A 19,753-nucleotide genomic window follows, 5' to 3' on the forward strand; every position below is an offset into this window, starting at 1 on the left:
CCGTAATGTGGACAATATCGCCACCTGGTGGTAGATTGTGGGTGAACATGAACAGCAGGATGTGGAGCGCAGGGAGACGAAACTGGAAAGGCAGCAGGCCCAGGGAAGCCTGGAAGGAGACCTCCTGCAGGCCCCGACTGAAGTCACCAGGAGTGGCAGCCTGGTCCCCTCGATGGCTGCTGCCAGGTGCTGGGCAAGGTCCATGCACCCAGCTGGTACCTCTTGAAGGAGGCATCATCTCTGGCCCAGCCCCTATAGGATCAGCCGTGTGGTTCCTGCTCATGTACCAAACATTCTCTGAGCCGCATTCAGTGCAGGCCTTGGGGACACTGGGGTGAAGCACAAGAGGTCCCTGCCCCGCCATGAACTCAACTCTCAGCTCCCACTGACCCGTTACAGGACGAAGCACTATTTCATTACCACAGTGCACAGCACCCCACATCACTTGGCATCTGCACCCCGCTCCAGCACACCCCCAGGACCCCACCCAGAGCTGCAAACATGCAACAGACCTGCCCTACCCATTCACACGTCTGGGCCTTTGCATGTGCTGTCTCCTATCTGAGATGCCCTTTCCCCTACTCATCCTTTACAGCTCAGCTTACTTGCCATCTCTTCTGGAAAGTACCCTCCAACTCCAGGCACCCCACCCTCCCTGCACCCCAACCCTCCATGCACTGCCTTCTGTTACATCCTACCAGCCTGTTCATCGACATGTGTATGGCCTCTCTCCCTCACTGGGTGGGCAGGGTTGTCTGACGCACCTCTGTGCCCCCACACAGTGCAGGGTACACAGTGGGCCACCGCACGTTTGCCGAGGAACAAATGATTGTAAACACATGGCCACCCAGTCTTACAAAACAGGCCAGAACAGCCTTGGAATGACATCGGGCTGCTTCCTCCCTCTCCAATCAGACCGAGGGCTCATGAGGACAGGACTTGTCTTCCTTACAGAGATTGCAGTTTCTTGCCCACTCTCTCCATGCTGGGCTCTGAGCCAAGCACTGGGCAAGTGCTGAGGTCTTTCCCACAGGAGGGGCGCAATGTAGGGAATTGCTGCTGGGGGATGGCTGGAAGGACTGGAGGGGCTGACAACCAGGACACTGCAGAACTGACCACCTGGGAAGCTGCAAACACCAGAGGCTCTGAGACCTCACACTGTAACTGCAGCCAGGGGCCAGAAATAAGAGTCAAGATGCTACAGCTACTGCCACCATCCCGCAATGGCTCCCAACCCCCACAGAGCTTGAGAATGGGAAGCATGCTGCTGCAGAAACCTTCTCTTGTGACCTCGCGTGTCACCAGAAGGGCAGAAGATGGCCCCTGCCCACTTCCACTATCCAAATCTCAAGTGAGGACATTTAACTGGTGGGACCTAGTTCCCATCCAGGACCTTAGCTGCAAAGGCTGCCGCTGAAAAATAATTCTTAGCATGTTTATTTCTATTTTCCTTAGAGTTTTTCTGGGTAGCGCTGCTAAATTTTATCTAGTGTTCTCTCTAGCATCTTTTGATAAGAGCATATGGCTTTTCTCCTTTGATTTACTAACTTTAATGACTGGAGAGTCAAAAGGGGCAACCACTGTAGAGGAGGGCAGGGAAGGCCTGTCTGAGATGATATTTGTAATGAGACCAGGTACCTTCGGTCACAAATATCCGGTTAGAATCTCTTTGCTTTGAGAGTAGAGAGAAGCCAGCAGCAGAAGCACTTTTCAGAGTTAATGGAGACATGGAAATGTGAGGGACCATCCCACGAACCTGCCTTGAGTGACCTCCCTGCTAGAAGAGGTGTGCAATGAAAGACCAGGGTAAAGACCCTGTCCGCTTTTATCTCAGGAGTCGAAAAGCACTTTCCCCTTAACGAGCAGCCATTGAAACTTCACAACAGCGGTAATGAAGCTGCATCGTGACGAGTCCCGTTTTACAGACAGGACGATGAGGCTCACAGGCTAGGGACCCCCAGCAGAACCAGGATAAGGCCGCTCAGGCAGCTCCAAAGCCGGCACTCCCGGGCGCGTCCGCCAGGTGGGGTAAGCACCAAGGGACGGAGCGGTCGGGAGGTGGGGATGCTGCCCGCCGTGGGTCCTTCCCGGCGGCCCTCCCAGCCCCGCCGTGGGTCCCGCCCTCCGGGGTAGGCGGGTCCTGGCGCCCCGCGCGGTCCGCGCCCACCAGAGCCGAGCCTGGCGGGGCAGTCGGACGCGCACGGCCGGGAGCGCAGGGCGTCGGTGCCCTTGACCATGGCGGCGGCCGCCCTCCTGCTGGGTCTGGCGCTCCTGGCGCCGCGGGCGGCCCGCGCGGACATGGGTGCGTGTTACGACGGCGCGGGGCGCGCGCAGCGCTGTCTGCCGATGTTCGAGAACGCGGCGTTCGGCCGGCTGGCGGAGGCGTCGCACACGTGCGGCCGTCCCCCCGAGGACTTCTGCCCGCACGTGGGCCCGTCGGGGGGCGCCGGGGCACAGTGCCAGCGCTGCGACGCCGCGGACCCCCAGCGCCACCACAACGCCTCCTACCTCACCGACTTCCACAGCCAGGACGACAGCACCTGGTGGCAGAGCCCGTCCATGGCCTTCGGTGTGCAGTACCCCACCTCGGTCAACATCACCCTCCGCCTGGGTAAGCGTGGGCTCGAGGCACCACCACCACCATCCCCTCACCTCTCCCCACCGGGGGCCAGAAGCAGGAGGGTTGACTGTAGGACCCAGATTTGGGGAGCTCAGGAATGGAACCTATGCCCCCCAGTAGTTGGAAGGTTAGACTGATGAGCACCCCCGGGGTTGGGAGGGGTGGGAAGTCTCTGGGAGCCCTTCACAAAGCAGTTGATCTGGGTGCAAGGACAATGTCCTGCAATGGCTGGCCATCCTAGACCCAGAGCTGTTGTGGGGAAAGATGGGAGGTGACCCACCAGGGGGTGAACTAGTCAGCCATTTAGGGCAGGAGCCATCTGGTCCACTTCTGCGGGCTCAGTGAATCCCTGAGGCTGTGTGCGGGCCCCTGGGTGTGTTCTTGGGGTAGGAGGAGCCAAGGCATTTATCACCTGGAGGTTTATCCTTCAGAGCGGGAGCCATGCTTCTTGCTGCTGTTGGGTGGCTGGACTGAATGGCACAGCCTCTCTGCTCTGCCTGTGCCCCCTCTACCCGACTCCATGCCAAGGTGCAGGAGCCTTAGATTCTTGGGCATCAGAATCCAGAGTCCGGACCCAGCCTTTGGCTCCCCGGCCCTCCCCATTGCCAAGGGGAGTGCCCCGCCCCTCTCCACGTCCAGCCCAAGCCAGGAGCCCCTGGATGTGCCTGGCAGTGAACGAGGCATCTGATCTGTTGCAACCTCTGCAGTCCTTTCAGGGAGGGATGTTTCCACCCATCTACACTCCATTATCTGTGGGTCGAAAATCTCCCAAAGCTTTGAAAACTCAAAGTGTTTTATAACTCATGTTGGCTGCTAAATCTGACCTGAGGCTATTTATAGACTTTGTTTATTCTTCTTCGAGTGATTATTCATATATTTTGCTGCTGAAATCTCTTTTGACTACAGCCTATGGCCCCAGACCCAGCGGGGGTGTTAACGCAATCCAAGGTGTAAGGACTGCTTCATCTCTGTAAACTCGGAAAAGTTCAGAATTGCAAAACACATCTGGAGCCAAGCAGTTTGGAGAAGGGATTGTGGGACTGTATCACCAGTTTTCAGATGAGAAAATTGAGGCTCAGAGGGGTTAAGTGTTTTGCCTAGAGGCACACAGCTGCCAAATGGCAGTCTGGATATGCACATCTGTGTACAGTATATCCAAGGTCAGAGCATGAAGTCCTTGACATGACCTCTACTGGTCACTAGAGTGGGCTCTTCCTAGCCCTGGGGAACAGTGCCTTGGGGAGGGCGGGGAAATGACATTCAAGTGAGGTGGGGGGACCCTGGACCCCCTCAGCAGGGCGTGCCAATGCTGGTTGCTGCCCCAAGAAACTCAGTTCCCTGGGCCTTGTCACCTTTTCTTGGCCCTTCAGGACCAAGAGGTGGGACTTCTAGATGGGGCGCAGTCTCTACCCAGGCGGGCAACAGGAAACCACTGGGGGAGGAAGGGCTGGGGGAGCTGGCTGGATGGGGCTGGCAGAACCCCAAGGCCACAGGGGAAGGAATCTGGGACAGGGTGGGGGTTGTGGAGGAGACGTGCTGTTCTGTGACAGAGGGTGCGGGTTTGGCTGATGTGTTACATGTGTCGGTGGAATCCAGGGGCAGGCAAGGGGCTCAGCCCAGGCACCACAAGGTGGGAGGGGCAGGCAAGCGTCTGGATTTGGGGGCAGTCCCCACTTACCCAGTGCTGGCTGTGTGCCCAGCCCTGGTTCAGCTGTGTGGCCTCGTTGAACTCTAGAATGCTTAGCAGCGGGGCGGTTTCCATCCTTCGGTGACCAGGGAACCTGAGGCTCAGAGATCCCGTGCTGAGTGTGGAGCCAAGACCTTCCACACACTCACTCACATTCACACACTCACATTCTCTCACACGTGCTCACACGTGCTCACCCGGACACACATTCACGTAAACACATTCACACATACACTCTCACATTTACACACACTTTCACACACACTCACACTTATTCACACAAACACATTCTCATTCTCACACACTTATACACATTCACCTTTACACATACGCACACTTGCATATACTCTCACACACACACACACACACACACACACTTCGTACACTCTGTACCAACCAGTGTTCTCCCCACTCTGCATACAGCAGTGGGCACAGAGGAGGGGCTCCAGAAGTGTATATACTTGTACAGTGAACGGAGAAAAGAATGAATGAATGGTGTCATGTCTTCTGTCTTGTGCATCTGGGCCCAGCTCAGGGCTCTTTTGCCTGCTCTGGAAGACAGAATAGGATACAAATCACGAAACAGGGCTTTGGACTCAGGCCAGCACAGCCACTCAGTGGGCAAATGCCATCACCTCTCCAGACCTCCGTTCCTCTCTGTAAAATGGGATAAGAGTTACCCCCTCCTGGGCAGCTGTGCAGGTTCCATAGCTTAGGTGGGCCACGTGCTCACGGGAGCTGTGACAGTCCTTGTGTATGACCAACGTCACTGCTGAGCGCAGCTCAGAGCTGAGGTTTCCCCTGGGGGTGGCCTTTACAAAGGGATTGAGAAATGCTGGCCAAGCTGGCTCCCAAAAAATATCCTGACCCTGTTTACGTATGAGGGATACCGGAGACCCACAGCAGTGCCAGAGTTGGCCTATGTTTGGTTTCATTGGACTTTGGTTGGCTTCGTGCTAAGTCATGGGTTGCATAACACGGGGGGAAGAAGAGGTCTGGGGTTGTCAGTGTGCCCAGTGGAGGGGGGCCTGTCGTCAGATGAGGTGGGCCGTGGAGCCTCTCCTTCTGGTCCTCAGGCCACCTCCGCTGGCTCCATCCCCGTGTCCTTGACAGCTCTGCTCGTGGGAGGGGAGAGTGGGTGGCTGCTGGCCTGGGGTCTCCTTTGGGGAGTGGGGTGAGGGCAGGGGAGGGAGAGGCAGCCAATCTGCCCCAGGATGGAGGTCGCTGCTTTCCCAGCCCCCTGCGAGCTCATAGACATCTGGTCCAAATCTCCCAGTTGCTAAGCTGAGCCTTCCTGTCTGGGATGAAAGGCTGCATCAGCGTCTGGCAGCTCCCAGCCCTGTGCTGAAGCCCAGGGAAGAGGTGGGCTGAGACCTGATGGCGGGTGGAGGGTGTGGGGGAAGGTGGATGGTCATCAGGGGAAACAAATGATTCTGGGGACTGTCACCACATGCTAAGAACCCTGCTGAGTCGGCACCCCCCAACCCAACACGATTTCTTTTATAAACAGAGAAACTGAGGTTCTGAGGATGAAGTCAGTTGTCTGGGGTCACACAGCCAATAAGTGGCAGACCTTGAGGGCCCCCCCGCAACTGCGCTGCCCCTGGCAATGATACTGGTCCAGGGGAGGAGGGTCCGAGCCTTGCGTTCGGCTGCGGCAGGGGGATCTCTTCATACACTTTCTTGGATTCCTGAGAATCTCCTGGAATGACTGAAAGACCCTCGAGTCTCCGAGCAGATGAGTTGTGAGCCCCTGAGTGAGGGGGGAGTTGCAGGAAGAACTGCCCACCCTCCAGCCAGCCTCCGCTGCCCTCCTGCAGGCTGGCTTCTCCATGCATTCATCAGTTGTCTCCCAAGCCTGCGGGGTATGGCCCTCCAGAAGACGGGCTGGGCCCACCCAGGAATGACTGGGGATTTATGCTCTGGGAACACACACAGGGTAAAGGGGCCTCGCTGAGATCTGAAGGGTAGTGGGAGTTGACATAAGAATGAAGGACATTCCAGATCGGGGACAACACGGGGGAGCTGAGAGGCCACTCGCTGTGTCCTCGGACCCACACAGCCCAGATGGATGGAGCTGAGGGGATGAGGAGACGCCCCAGCTCGGGTGGGGCCTGGACTGCAGGAGGGCCCTGCTGGGCCCCTGAGGAGCCCCAAGCCAGCTGGGTCTCCTGAGCTGTGGCCCCATTGTGTCTTCCTGTCAAGTGGGCGGCTGTGTTTGCATTGGCTGGGGCCAGCGCGGGTGGGGGTGGGGGGGCAAGTCCTCCTTCCTGCTCCCTGGGGGTTCTGGCTGAAATACTGGGGCCCAGGCAGATCAGGGGGTCAAGGCAACGGCAGGGTTAGCCCCCACCCACAGAAGCAGCCCCCCCATGACCTATGGGCCCGGCTTGTTTGGCCTCCCAGGACTGAGCCAGGAGTTGCAGGAGAAGTAAGTCCCAAAGCCCAGGAGGGGTGTAGACATCCTCCGGGGGCCCCTGCCCCACCTCCCACTCTAGCTGCCGCCAGCTGCTCCTTCAGCATGGACGCGAAGGTGCCATGATGTCTGTCTTTCCTGCTGGTCTTTGCATACGCAGGCGCATCTGCCCTGCGTACTTTCTTTTCCTGCTTTCTTCTGGCTCACCCAGATCTCATTCGTAAACAAAACAGTAGAGTGCCTACTGTGCGCCTGTCCCTGCATCAAGCCCTGGGGATGCAGTCGTGGACAAGCGCCGTCTGCGCCACTCAGCTTAGTGGTGACCTCCTCCAGGAAGGCCCCAGTGCCCAGGATTGGGCAGAGGGCCTGCCTCTGCGTTCTTGCAGCCCCTCGCCTTTCCCCGGCACAGTCTGGATCATGCTGCGTTGAGGTTGTGGTTTGTTTGTGTGGATCACACTCCAAGCTGCAGAGGGAGTGCCTGTTTTCACAGCTGGCCCCCAGCACAGGGCCCCCTGGGCAGTGGTGCGCTGTAAATGGTGGTGGAGCCGATGAAGGGAGTAACAGCTAACAGTTAGTTGTGTGTGTGCTGCATGCCTGGGACTAGCCTGAGTGCTTTGCAGGCATTTACGCAGTAAGCCCTGTTTTCATTCTGCCCTTTGTGCCAATGGGGAAACTGAGTCACTGTGTTCAAGTCACCCAGTTTATTGAGGGGAGGTTAGGTATTTTGGCCAAGGCCACAGAGCTGGTAAGTGGTGGGGCTGGGAGGTGAACCCCAGCACATCACCTCTGCATCGTGTTTCCCTGGGAAAACCGGAGTAAGTGAATGAACGCGTGAATGAATGGCTCCCAGCCTTCCAGGTACATCCAAACGCCTAAGCTGTGGCATTCACGGGACCCCAGCCTTCCTCCTGGCTCTGCCCGGCTCCTGCTCACCCTGGCCTCCAGCCACTTCACCCACCTCCCTTCCCCTGCTCCCCCTCATGTCCATGCCAGCCCTGCCCCCCACTGCGCCTCTCCCCATCTTGTGCCCTGGCTTTGCCTATTGGGATCGTGGTCAGCGTTTGGGACTGCACCTGCACGTCTCACCCAGTGTCCCCCGAGCCCTTGACTGGGTAATTTGAGCAAACTCCTGAGTGTCAGTGCTTGGATGCCACACAGTGCTTCACACTTAGTGTCCAAGGGTAAAGGTACCCATATTCATAGCTGCATTGTTCGCAGTAGCCAGAGAGTGGAAGCAACCCAGTGTGTGCTGATGAATGAAGAAGCAAAATGTGACATGCACACAACAGATGATTCAGCCTTAAAAGGAAGGGGATTCTGACACATTCAGCAACACAGATGAACCTTGAAAAAGCGGTATGCTGAGTGAAATAAGTCAGACACAGAAGGACAAATGCTGCACGAGTCCACTTATCTGAGGTCCGTACAGAGTAATTCATAGAGACAGGAAGTAGAATGGTGGGTGCCAGGAGCAGGGAGACGGAAGGGGGAGTTGTGGAATTGGTAGTTTCATTTGGGGAAGATGAAAAGCGTCCTGGGGGTGGATGGTGGTGATGGTTGCACAGCAGTGAGAATGCCCTTAATACCAGTGAACTGTACACTTACAAATGGCTGAGAGGGCAAATTTTATGTTACGTGTTTTTAAAACTAAAAAGTAAAGGCATCGTCCTATTCCCCTCGTCTCTCCATGCACTGAAGCAAGAACTCAGGAGTCAATGGCAATTCTTTCTCTGTCCTTTGACTTCATTATTGAGCAGCTCACCAGATCATTCTCTGGAATGTTCTTTGCGTTTGCCCTCCTCTTTATTCCCACCCAGCCCTTCCCTTCCTCGGTTCTCTGATTTATTGGAATGGTCTTGAATGCCCTGCATCGTCTCTTTGCAAATGTGTAGTTTGTACGTTTCAGTCATGTCTCAGTTCTGGAGCTCAGAATCCTTCTTAACACAAAGCCCTAGGCAGCCATCCGTCAGCTGAAACCTGTTCACTCTCTCCAGGTTGGACAATAGGCTTGACAGTCTTGATCGATATGTGGGGTTGAGACTCTTGGCCTAAAGATGAGAGCTGTGAAGCGCCCAGTCCCGATTCAGCCTGGCTCATGGTCATGGGGTTCCCCAGCTCCTAACAGGGGTTCATTGTGCCCCAGACTGCCAAGTGCTAGGGTGGGAGAGGGGGACAGGAGTAGTGGACGGCCAGATGGTGGAGCTGAGGGCCCTGCTGTGATCTCCCTGTAGGCTGGGAACAGCTCTCCCCACCTGGTTCTGATGCCCACAGTGGGCAGTGCAGCCTCACCCACGCGTTCCCAGCTCGGCTTCCCACCCTGCCCCCTCCAGTCCCACTCCCAGGCCACTGCTCCCCAGATGGCTCCAATTAAAGGGCTTTGTTTTGTTTCCATTTTCCCAGAATAAGCCTCTCCGTTCAGGGCTCCTTCTGCTTGGCCAGTTCCGGATGTGGGCCGGCCTGGCTTTATGAGTGTCCTCGTGTCATTCCTGATGGGCTTTGTGTCCCAGCTGGTAGGAGAGGACATGGCTTGAGCGGCCTCTGCAGTCTTCATGGGCACCAGCACCCCTTCCTGGGCAGCTCCTTCTTTTGGGGCCCCACAGAGCCCTGAACGGAGAGGAGCCTGGTTCGGAGCAGTGACTTTGGGGCGAGACAGGCCTGCAGTCAAGTAGAGACTCAGCTGTTTTGTGCATGACGTGGGGCAGGCCCCTCATTAGTAAAACGTGCACAGCGATGGTACTGTTTGGGGATGTTGCAATACAGTGTGTGTAAAGCACTTAGCAAGGTGCCTGGCACATAGTAGGTGCTCACTAAGTGCTGGCTGTTGTTAAACAGACTCATTCCGGGGTCAGGACTTGCAGACACATTGTGACAGTGTCAGCTGTGTTTTCAGGCCTATCTGTCTCAACTCGCTCGCTGGATTATAGACTCCTTGAAAGTACAAATCATGCTTTGTCTTTACTCGCTCACTGGGCGAGCATTTAGTGAGCACCTACTATGTGCCAAAGGCCGTGCTCAGCTCTCAGGATTCACAGCCCCTGATCCAAGGGGGTCACAGACTAGTGGGAGAGATGGGCAGGTCTTTACAGAACAGGATTAGGAAGCTCAGGGTGGCTGGGGGAGCCCAGCGAGGCACCCAAGCCCATGGCTCCAAGGATGAGTAGCTATTAGCCAGGAAAGGCAGGAGAGGGACGCTCCACGTTGGGCTGATGCTGGGGCGTGTGGTCAGTCCTCTAAACCAGTGGGATGAGCAGGGATGCATGGGAACCAGCCAGGTGAGGAGCAGAGGGAATAGCATTCCAGGCAGAGGGAACAGCATATTGGGCGGCTGTGTGCTCCCAAGTAGTGTCACCCCCTGTGAACAGTTGGGGGTGACGTTTTGGCCCAGTTTTCCTGCCAGGCACACACCTGTCTCAACATCACCCTGAAGCCTCATCGGCCTCTGGGGCTCACGAAGCTCTGGGTTGAGGCTGCACATTTCATTCCTGTTGCTGTTTAGGTCTTTGGGAGGGTTCCTTCCTCAGCCTTTGGGTTCTCTGGCAGAAACCATTTCTTTACAAAGTGGGGGTTAAGTTGCTTTCTAGACTCTTCTAATGATTGTAACAAAAAGTTCCTGCTGCTGATGTCCCTGTGATGTTCCTATACCTTCTCTCACCTCCTGGCTTGGCAAGGAAGAGGAAAAGCAGCATGTGATGTGGTTTGTTTGCGTGAAATCCCAGTGACTGCCCTTTTCCCATTGCGCTTCTAGCTGCCAGCTACGTTTTAAGTGGCTCCAAGCTCCCCTCCCGTGAGGCGTCTGGCTGTTAGATGTTTACGGAGGAGTCTGGCCTCCGTCATTTCGTGAGTACACATGGGGTAAGACCCTGCCTGGTTTCGAGGCTTGAAGCCTGCTCGGAACAGAAGCAGCCACCAGGCTGCCCCTGGACACTGACTTGTCAGCCACACGTGCTTTCTTTTGAGGGACTTGGGGGTTACCGTGCCAAGCTGTGCTGCAATGGAAATTTGAAAAACATCTCAAAACAGAACATCGAAAGGCGTTTGCTTTTTTTAAAAAAATTGTTTTTAAAAATGTGTTTTCTCCAATTTTTAAATTAGACCAAGCTTCATGAGAGAAAATTGGGGAAATGCAGAACAATTAAAAAGGGAAGAAAAGTCTCTCAAAGTCCTCTGCCCCGAGGACAGTCACGCTTATTTGTTTGATGTGTTCCTTTCCTGCCCATTCTTTAGGGATTGTAATATAATCTGATGATTTGGAATGTTAGAGCTTGTGTCTTTTTTTCATTCAACATTTGACTTAAGTTTTTCCCCTGTATTACAAACTCATTGTCAGCTGTTTCAATGGCTTCAATCATCCTTGAATTTGTGTCCTATAATTCATTGAACTCTGATGGTTTCAATTTTTTCATATTATAAAAAACACTTCGATGAACTTTTTACGCATTTAGGTTGCTTTCCATGTTTGAATTCCCAGAAATGGGATTCTTGTACCAAAGGCCAGGAATATTATTATGGCTCTTCATCTGTGTCTCCAAACTGCATTCCCAAAAAGCTAATAGATAATGTATATATTTCTTCCAAATTTTTCTTTTATTGAGGTAAAATACACGTAACGTGAAATTTGCCATCTTAACCACATTTGGGTGTACAGTTCAGTGACATTATTAGTATGTTTACACTTATTTCACTCAGCATAATGTTCTCAGGGTTCATCCATGTCATAGCAGGTGTCAGAATTTCCTTCTTTTTAAAGCTGAATAGTATTCCATGGTGTGGCTGGACCACATCTTGCTCTTCCCTCATCCATGAGTGGATACCTGGGTTGCTTCCGCCGTTTGGCTGTTACGAATGCTGCTGCTGTGAACACGGTTATGCAAATATCTCTTCAAGTTTCTGCGTTCAGTTCTCTTGGTTGCATACCCAGAAGTGGAATTGCTGTATTGTGTGGGAATTCTGTTTTTATTTTTTTGAGGAATCACCAAACAGTTTCAGAGCGAATGCACCATTTGACATTCCCGCCAACAATGCACAGGGTTCCAGTTTCTCCACACACCCCAGTTACCCCCCAGTCCACTCCACCCCCCAGCACTTGGCAGCCGCCAGTCTAGTTTTTGTCTCTCTGGATTTGCCTATTCAGGACATTTAATGTAAGGAATCGTACAGTATGTAATCTTTTGTGATTCGTTTCTTTCGTTTATCGTATTTTCAAGGTTCACGCACGTCGTAGCACGTATTGGTACACATAGACCCTGACTTTCGATGGTTCGACTTAGGACTTTTCGACTTTACAATGGTACAAAAGCAATACACAGTCAGTAGAAACCGTACTGGATTTTGCCCTTTTCTGGGCTGTTGGTAGGCAGTACGATACCCTCTCGTGATGCTGGGCAGGGCAGTGAGCCGGGGCTCCCAGCTGGGCACGCAATCACACGGGTGAGTGACTGACTATTGTGACTGTTGCCAGCGTCGTTGGATGTTGTGCTTGTGGTTTCACATCATGTCTACAAAATGCCCATCTGTGTCTCCTGCTTCTGGTGAGAAGAGGAGAAGGAAGGCAATGACTTCTGAGATGAAACTGTAGGCGAATGTAAGTGCCCTGGGTGTGTTAAGGTCGGCCCAGCGAAGGCGTGATGATCGGTAGGTTAGCTGTAGTAAATGCACTTTTGACTTAACAATATTTTCAGTTTACCTGGATGAGTTTATCTGGATGGAACCCCGTCATAAGTCGAAGAGCAGCTGTACTTCATTCCTTTTCGTTGCCAAGTAATATTCTATTGTGTGATACGCCTGGGGGAGGGGGCTTCCAAGGTAACAGGAATCAGCAGTGGCCCAGGAATAGACAAGGCGGGGTCCCCTGGCTGTGCCACGAGGGATGTTTTGAGGTGGCTTTGCAAGAGTAATGTCTGTTAAGTAGTCTAAAGATACTGAATTATAAAAGACTGAGGGTTCATTTGGGGGATGAGGCTGTTGGGTCAGCAGATAGACTTCTCTTGAGAAATTTGGATCAGAAGAGATGTTAGGCGGAAGTGGGAGGAATGGAGGGGCCCAGGGAGGATGGTGTTAGGATTAGGGGCTTGGAACAGGGCTGTCTCCAGACGCCAAGGTTTTGAAGTCACTGGGAGGGAATGAGGCCAAAGGCACAAGTGAAAGGATTGGCTTTGTTGGTATGTAGTCAAAGAGATAACTTTCTAACGGTAGCGCAGGCTTCTTCTGCAGGCAACATCCCATTGCTGGAGATTTGGATCAGAAGATCCAAATTTGAGCAAAAAGAGATGGCTGCCGACCAGGTGTGCTACAATGCAGACTCCTCTGCAGGGAACAAATTGGCCTAGATAAGGGCTGGCAAATACCTGGGAAGCGTGCAGACGACCTCTGCACCTAGCTGGTGCCCCTGACAGGCATCACTAGTGGATCGTGTCACTCCCTGCACTGCACTCCAGACCCTCTCACAATCCATCCAAGATAGTTTATGCAGCGCAGCTGTTCGGCTCTCCCTGGACCAGGATTCTGACTGTCCCTTCCCTGCTGTAAAATGGTCCCATGTCTTCCTGCTGCAGGGAAAGCTTACGAGATCACCTACGTGCGGCTGAAGTTCCACACCAGTCGCCCTGAGAGCTTTGCTATCTACAAGCGCAGCCGAGCTGGTGGCCCATGGGAGCCATATCAGTACTACAGTGCCTCCTGCCAGAAGACCTACGGCAGGCCCGAGGGCCTGTTCTTGCGCCCTGGCCAGGATGAGCGTGTGGCCTTTTGCACGTCTGAGTTCAGCGACATCTCCCCGCTGAGCGGGGGCAACGTGGCCTTCTCCACCCTGGAGGGCCGTCCCAGCGCCTACAACTTCGAGGGGAGTCCTGCGCTGCAGGTCAGAGAGGAGCGGGAAAGGGGGTCGGGGGGCTGGGCTGCCGGTGGGACACCAGGTCCAGGGGACCACAGGAAAATGTAAACTGACAGGACATGGGCCCCTAGGAGATCCCATGGTTTTCAGATTTTAAACAACAGAAGCCTTTGTTGGGTCTAAACCTTTTGTGGACTTCTGATAATGAAATAGGTGGAAGAGGGGCTGCTCAGTCAAACACAAGTGTCCCTTCCCTTTCTTCCTGTGTCACAGCCATGTGGCTCCCAGGAGCCGTGCGACAATCACCACCTCACCTGACCCCTTCCTTATGTGGGTGGGGAAACGGAGGCCTGGAGTGGGGAAGGGATTTTCCAGGGGGTCCGCCATGTGTTGGTGGAAGGGCGCAAACTAGAACCCAAGTGTCCTGACTCATGGCTGTTGCTTCTTCTGGAACCCCCCTGCTGCGGGCCTCACTTCTTCCTTCTGTGAACTGAAAACGCTGCCTGCGTGTGTGTGTGTGTGTGTGTGTGTGTGTGTGTGTGTGTGTGTGGTGGGGGTGTCCAGGGTCTTTGATGAGGAAAAAATGGAAAACGGGGAAAAAACATGAGTTTTGAAATCAGAGTCCTGGGTTCTATGCTGTAAGGCAACAAAATCCAGCAGAACTTTCTGCAGTGATAGAAATCGTCTATAGGACACTTGAAATGTAACTAGCATGACTGAGGAACTGAATTTTCAATTTTGTTTCTGTTTAATGAATTTTAATTTAAATAGCCACATGTGGCTGCCACGCTGGACAGTCAATTATTAAGTGGCCAGCACAGCACTTGGCTCGTTCATGCTTTGAAGATAAGAGTCTCCAGGCGTGGTGGCTTGGTTGATGCGTCTGGGTCCTGGCTGGCCCTCTCGTCCACCCCCCTGCATTCAGACAGGCCTCTGCCGAGAAGAACTGCCATCTCCTGCCCTCACATGTTCACAGCATTTCCTTTGCCTGTCTGGGACCAGGAGGGGGCCAGGGCTAGAACCCTGTTTGTTTCCAGAGGAGACACTGAGGCCCACCCAGGGTGCCCAGCACAAGAAGACATGGAGTCCCTGGCCCAGGGTCCCCGAGACCACCCTCAGGTTCAGTGATTTTCCTTGAAGGACTAACTCACAGCACTTAGAAAAGCTGCTGTGTTCACTGACAGTTTGTTACTGGGAAAGGATACAGATGGGACCAGCAAAAAGCAGGGGCCGTGGAGTTTCCAGCTGTCCTCTCCCAGGGGAGTCGGGGGCAGGACTTATTTCTCCCAGCACCCATGTGTGACAACACACACAGACTGTTGCCCACCAGGGAAACTCACCTGCATCTTGGCGTCCAGGGTGTATATTGGGGGTCAACTGCGTAGACACGTCCTGCTGGCTGACCTTGGTCTCCAGTCCTTCCAGGGGTCAAGCTGATAGCATGTGGCCCACGGACCCCCATCAATCACATGTGAGCATAGACTATCTGGGTGGCTCAGACCCCAGATGAACAAAGACACTCACCGAGCAGGACGTTCTCATGGCTTAGAGATGACCTCAGGAGCAGGGGCCAGAGCCAGACCTCTCTTTGGGCAAGGTTAGTCCTTCCTGGCACAAAGTCACAGCTCCAGGTGCGGGCCCTGCTTGTCCCATTAAACTCGTTCACATGTGATGACTATGATTCTGTTTAAAATGACAGTTTCTCCTCCTGAGGGCTCCAAGCTCCACAGATTAGAAAGGATCGGCCAAGGTCATTTAAAGCCCAGCAGAAGGGCTGGGCCCTGCCCTGCCTGTGCCACCGTCACCTGGTATAGAGGCTTCAGCGGAGACCCTGGCAGTGTGGTTTCCCCTGACTTGTTGCCTCAGACGTCCTGGATGTTGTCCCTGATGAGAAACAACTTGCTCAGAAATGCTGCCCAGGCAGAAGTCAAGGTCAGAGAAGGACAAAGAAAGCAAGGTCACCAAGGTCACCGGGCCCTTCTTTCTCTCCTGTCCCTTCTGGGCACACCTGGAGTGGGGCTTTCTCTGAGGACATGGCGCCTTTTGGGGTGGGAGGTAACAAAGTATGTGTCTGTGCAGCTGCCAGGTCCCGGATCCCTCTGTCCCGAGGGGCAAAGGACTTCAGGGAGAGGCCGACCCGGCCAGGTCGGAAGCAAGCAGGAGAGCTGAGTGGCTTCATCCTGGAGGGACGGCTGGAGTAGACTCCTGCTGCTCGGAGCCCAAGCTCCACCTCCCGCTTCCCTGTCGCGCTTCATTCTGGACCCTGAGGTCTGTCCAAAGTCAGGCCAGGGTCATTACAAGTGGCAAAAGGCTGGGGGCTCTGGTTTGCCCTAAAATGACCTGTCAGGCATCAGGGTGAACCCCACACAATTTGGGCTAAGGGAACAAATCCCCCTGCTCTCTCCCACTGACCGTCCTGGTGTCTCCGGGAGATTTGGACACCTGTTTCTGTTGCTATTGTCTTTGCAGACTGATGGAGTAAGTCATAGGCTGCAAAGCAGATGTAGGAACCCAGAGGAGGGTCATGCCGGTTGGAACCTCGGGCAGGTCGTTGCCCTCTAGGCCCCCTGGTGTGATGAGAGCATCGGGGTAGAAGTAGGGAGGTAGGCTGCCTAGTGGAGAAAGCTGGGACCCTGGGGTCAGACAGACCCAAATCCCAGCTTTGCTGTGCACCAACTGTGCAACTTGGAGCAGAACACGTACCCTCTCAGAGCCTCAGTCTCCTCACCTGCGGAATGGGGTTAAGAACAGTACCTACTCATGAGGTTTTTGTGAGGACCTGAGCCCCAACCACATGGTGTCACCTCCTGCACCTTCCAGCTCGAACATCAACTGGTTTGCGTTCTCTAGGTGGCACTTGTTTGGAGAAAGCAAAGACTTATTTAGGGCCTTCAGCTGCGCACTGCTGGGTTTCCCACTGTGGGCTGTCACTCCTTCTCTGCTGCTCCAGGGACCAGCAACGTCAGCATTACGCAGGCCCTGGTGAGCAATGCAGAGTCTCAGGCCCCACTCCAGACCTCTGAATCAGAAGCGGGAGTTTCACCAGATTTCAGATCGCACACTGACATTTGAGAAGTGATTCGGGGAGTGATGGAGACCTACAAACTCAGCCGAGTGCTGAGGTCCTCACTGAAGTTTTCTGGGGCCGGACCCCTCGCCCTCCACCAGCTGAAGCATCCTCTGCTGAGGCCCTGGGTCCCAGGCAGCGGGCTCAGGAGTTTGCTGAGCAGGGGGTGGAGGTTGGGGGTGAGCAGCAGAGGCCCGCTGGCCTGAGTCATGCTGGGGCAAGGAGACAGACTTTGGCAGGAGTTCATCCTCTGTCCTGATGGGCCTCATTGCTAAACCAGGAGCGCCTGGGCTGAATTAGAATGCTAATTAAAATTCAGCCAGAACGACCTCTGATTATAACAGCAAGCAGATGAAAATGTCAGCCTTCACGTGGGTTCTTCCATCTCTCCACCCGCTCTTCCAGGGGGAGGCGCTCATTCAGCTCTCAGCAAGGACTTAATCCAGGGCCTGCTGCGTGTGGGCAGAGCCCAGGGGCTGGGGATGCAGCGGGAACAAGGGACCCCCACGTCCCTGCTCTCGGGCGTATGTTCTGGTAGGACAGGCTTCACCTGGGACAGGTGGCTTGTCTGTGGGAGCCTGATCTTTAGCACGTGAGAAGCCTATACACCTAGGACCTGACCAGCTGAGAGGGAGAAGGGCGCTGGGACTGCCCTCCTGGAGCTGACCTCTGGAAGGGGGTGTAGGAGCCGCTGGGAGGAGTCAGGTGGGCTACACAACAGGGTCACCGCTGACTGAGCATGTGCCAGAACCCCATGCCCTGCTGCTGACACCAGCCCTCCTGCAGGCAGCCACGTGGGCTTGGCACTGTGCCTTGTCCCATTTCACAGATGGGGAGGTGGAAGCTCCAGGACATTGAGCAGCTGCCCCAGAGTTGCACAGCTAGTGAGTGGCCTGGCACCCAGGTTGGGGTGACCCCAAAGCACAGGCTCCTGATTTCTGCAGTGTCCTTGGAATTGATCTGAGCTTGGCCTGTCCCTGTGTCCCAGGCAACCCCCAGGGCAGCCAGCTGGGCCTTCAGCAGAGTGCGGTGGGAATAAATACCCAGGGACCTGCTGATGGCATCGCTTGCCCTTCCCTCTGTTCCACACCCCCAGGAGTGGGTCACCAGCACCGAGCTGCTCATCTCCCTAGACCGGCTCAACACGTTTGGGGATGACATCTTCAAAGACCCCAGGGTGCTGCAGTCCTACTACTACGCCGTCTCTGACTTCTCTGTGGGTGGCAGGTAGGTGGAAGGCAGGGCGGCAGGCACCAGGACCCAGGGCTGCCATGTGGGTGTCACCCCACATGGGTGGAGGGTGAAGGAGGCACTTGTGGTGCCCCAGGGAGAGAGAGGCAGCAGGATGCTGGTCCCACAGTCCCTGCGTTCGCTGCCTGTCTGGCTGCTTCCCTCCTCCCAGCCCGACTCCCGCTGCTTTTCCCCGCACCGTTGGCGGAATGCACCACACCTAGTGTGTTTAAACGACAGCCAGACTGGCCTTGCATGTGTTGTGCATGTAAAGCTGGCCAGTGGTGACCATGCGCAGGTACAGGGCTCAAAGTTTTCAAAGCTGTCCTTTTCTCAGCATTCCTGATTTTATCAACGGTGAAGCCCAGCAATCCCGTTCCTTTCCAGATCTCCTAGTAAACTGGGGCCTGGTAGGGCTTCATGGGGACTGAAACATTTTTAAAAAGGCTTTGTGGCATCTTGGTGCAGAACACACAGCTCAGGCCACTCCAAAGCGCCAGGGCCAACGACCCGGAAGGGCCACCAAGGGAGCAAGTGCCACGCTCGGTCCCCTTTCTCATGTGGGTTGTTAGGCTGTGCCGTCTGGACACTGGTCCTGGCTCCACATTCTCTAGCTTGGGTCAGCGCATGCTGTCGTTTGTTTAAGCGTCTCCTCTCCCCAGGAATCGGGGGCCGTCGCCATCCCAGCCTGTCTCATGCGTGGCCGCCCGGTACTGGGTGTGTGTAAGGCACACTGTGGAACCAGGGGAGGCACAAACGATGTCTTCAACATAGACAGACTCTCATCAGGTTCTTGGAAAGGAGAGAGGAAGACAGATGTGTCCCTGCCCCAGGCTCGTGGGGGTGGCGGGCAGTAATCAGTTCAGTCTCTAGTAAACATGGCGGCATGGCCCGGGATGAGAAGGGTGGGAGGGCAGGGTGTGTGGAGCCCAGGGAGACCGCTCCGTACACGGGGACCTGCCAAGGCTGGAGGGGTCAGCATTCCAGCAGGTACGAATCCTGGGACTGAGGATCCAGGATAAGGCCCTGGGGCTGGAATGGAGGGCGTGGCGCTGGCGTGGGGGCTGCTAGAAGGTTGTCAGGGCCCTGGATCCAGTTTATTTTTATCGCTCAATCAGTGGCGAACTGTGAAAGATTTGGCCGGGGTAGTAATAGGGTTGGGTTTTTTAAATGGCTCAACCCTCTGACATCCGCGTGGGGAAGCATAAGAGGAGAGAGAAGCAGCTGGAATGTTAGGTGGCAGCCATGGGAGGTGGTGGTAGGGTGGGGAGCAGTGTGTGGGGCTGAAAGCAATTTAGAACAGGAAGTCGGCTTGACATGGGAGTGATGGAACTTGGGGGTAGGAAGCAAGGGGCTTCCGTAATTCGGGGACGCTTGGGTTGCGTTCGGAGAGATGGAAAAGGCTGGGAAGTGACATGGAAGTGACACTGCCTGCACTCAGTGTGTCTGCACCATCCAGAGAAGGCTGAGGCTTGGGGGTGAAGGGGAAATGGAGTGTGTCTATGAGGCCCCTCTGCTCCCCCCTCACCCTGCCACCTCGACACTTGATTCAGGTCACACCACCCAGGAGGAGGGGCTCTCACAGGGTGATAGATGGCTGTTCCAACGCCTGCTGACAGGGGGCTTCAGGCCAGAGAACATCTGGACCCCAGCTGCCAGAGCTGGGCCACCCTCGGGTCAGCAGCTGGCTGGGGGCAGGTGGCCCAGCAGCCTGTGTCCCACAATGGCCTATAGGAATTTCACGCCTTCTCTTGGGGTCGCAGGGCTTCACAGGGAAGGGAGGTGTTTGCAGCACCCCCTCAGGGATGCAGGTGGTCCCTTGTCCCAAGACTGCCTGGTGTCTGCCTTACCCCTGCCAGAAATGTTGGGGTGTTACCTGCTTACCCTGGGCTCCCATGGAGGCCTAG

At 55.0% G+C, this 19,753-nt stretch overlaps 1 protein-coding gene across 2 annotated transcripts in view; it reads left to right on the forward strand.

Moving 5' to 3' along the window:
• Nucleotides 1-2,145: 2,145 nt before the first annotated feature.
• LAMC3 (laminin subunit gamma 3) overlaps nucleotides 2,146-19,753 on the forward strand; it is a 59,755-nt gene continuing 42,147 nt past the window's right edge. For both annotated transcript variants that reach the window (XM_074331196.1, XM_019728864.2), the window contains exons 1-3: nucleotides 2,146-2,611; nucleotides 13,272-13,576; nucleotides 17,713-17,843. In XM_074331196.1, the coding sequence (XP_074187297.1) occupies nucleotides 2,236-2,611; nucleotides 13,272-13,576; nucleotides 17,713-17,843 (812 nt within the window). In that variant the 5' untranslated portion in view covers nucleotides 2,146-2,235. The remainder of the gene's footprint in view (nucleotides 2,612-13,271; nucleotides 13,577-17,712; nucleotides 17,844-19,753) is intronic.

Source organism: Rhinolophus sinicus, linkage group LG04, assembly GCF_036562045.2.
Source record: "Rhinolophus sinicus isolate RSC01 linkage group LG04, ASM3656204v1, whole genome shotgun sequence".
Lineage (NCBI taxonomy): Eukaryota > Metazoa > Chordata > Mammalia > Chiroptera > Rhinolophidae > Rhinolophus > Rhinolophus sinicus.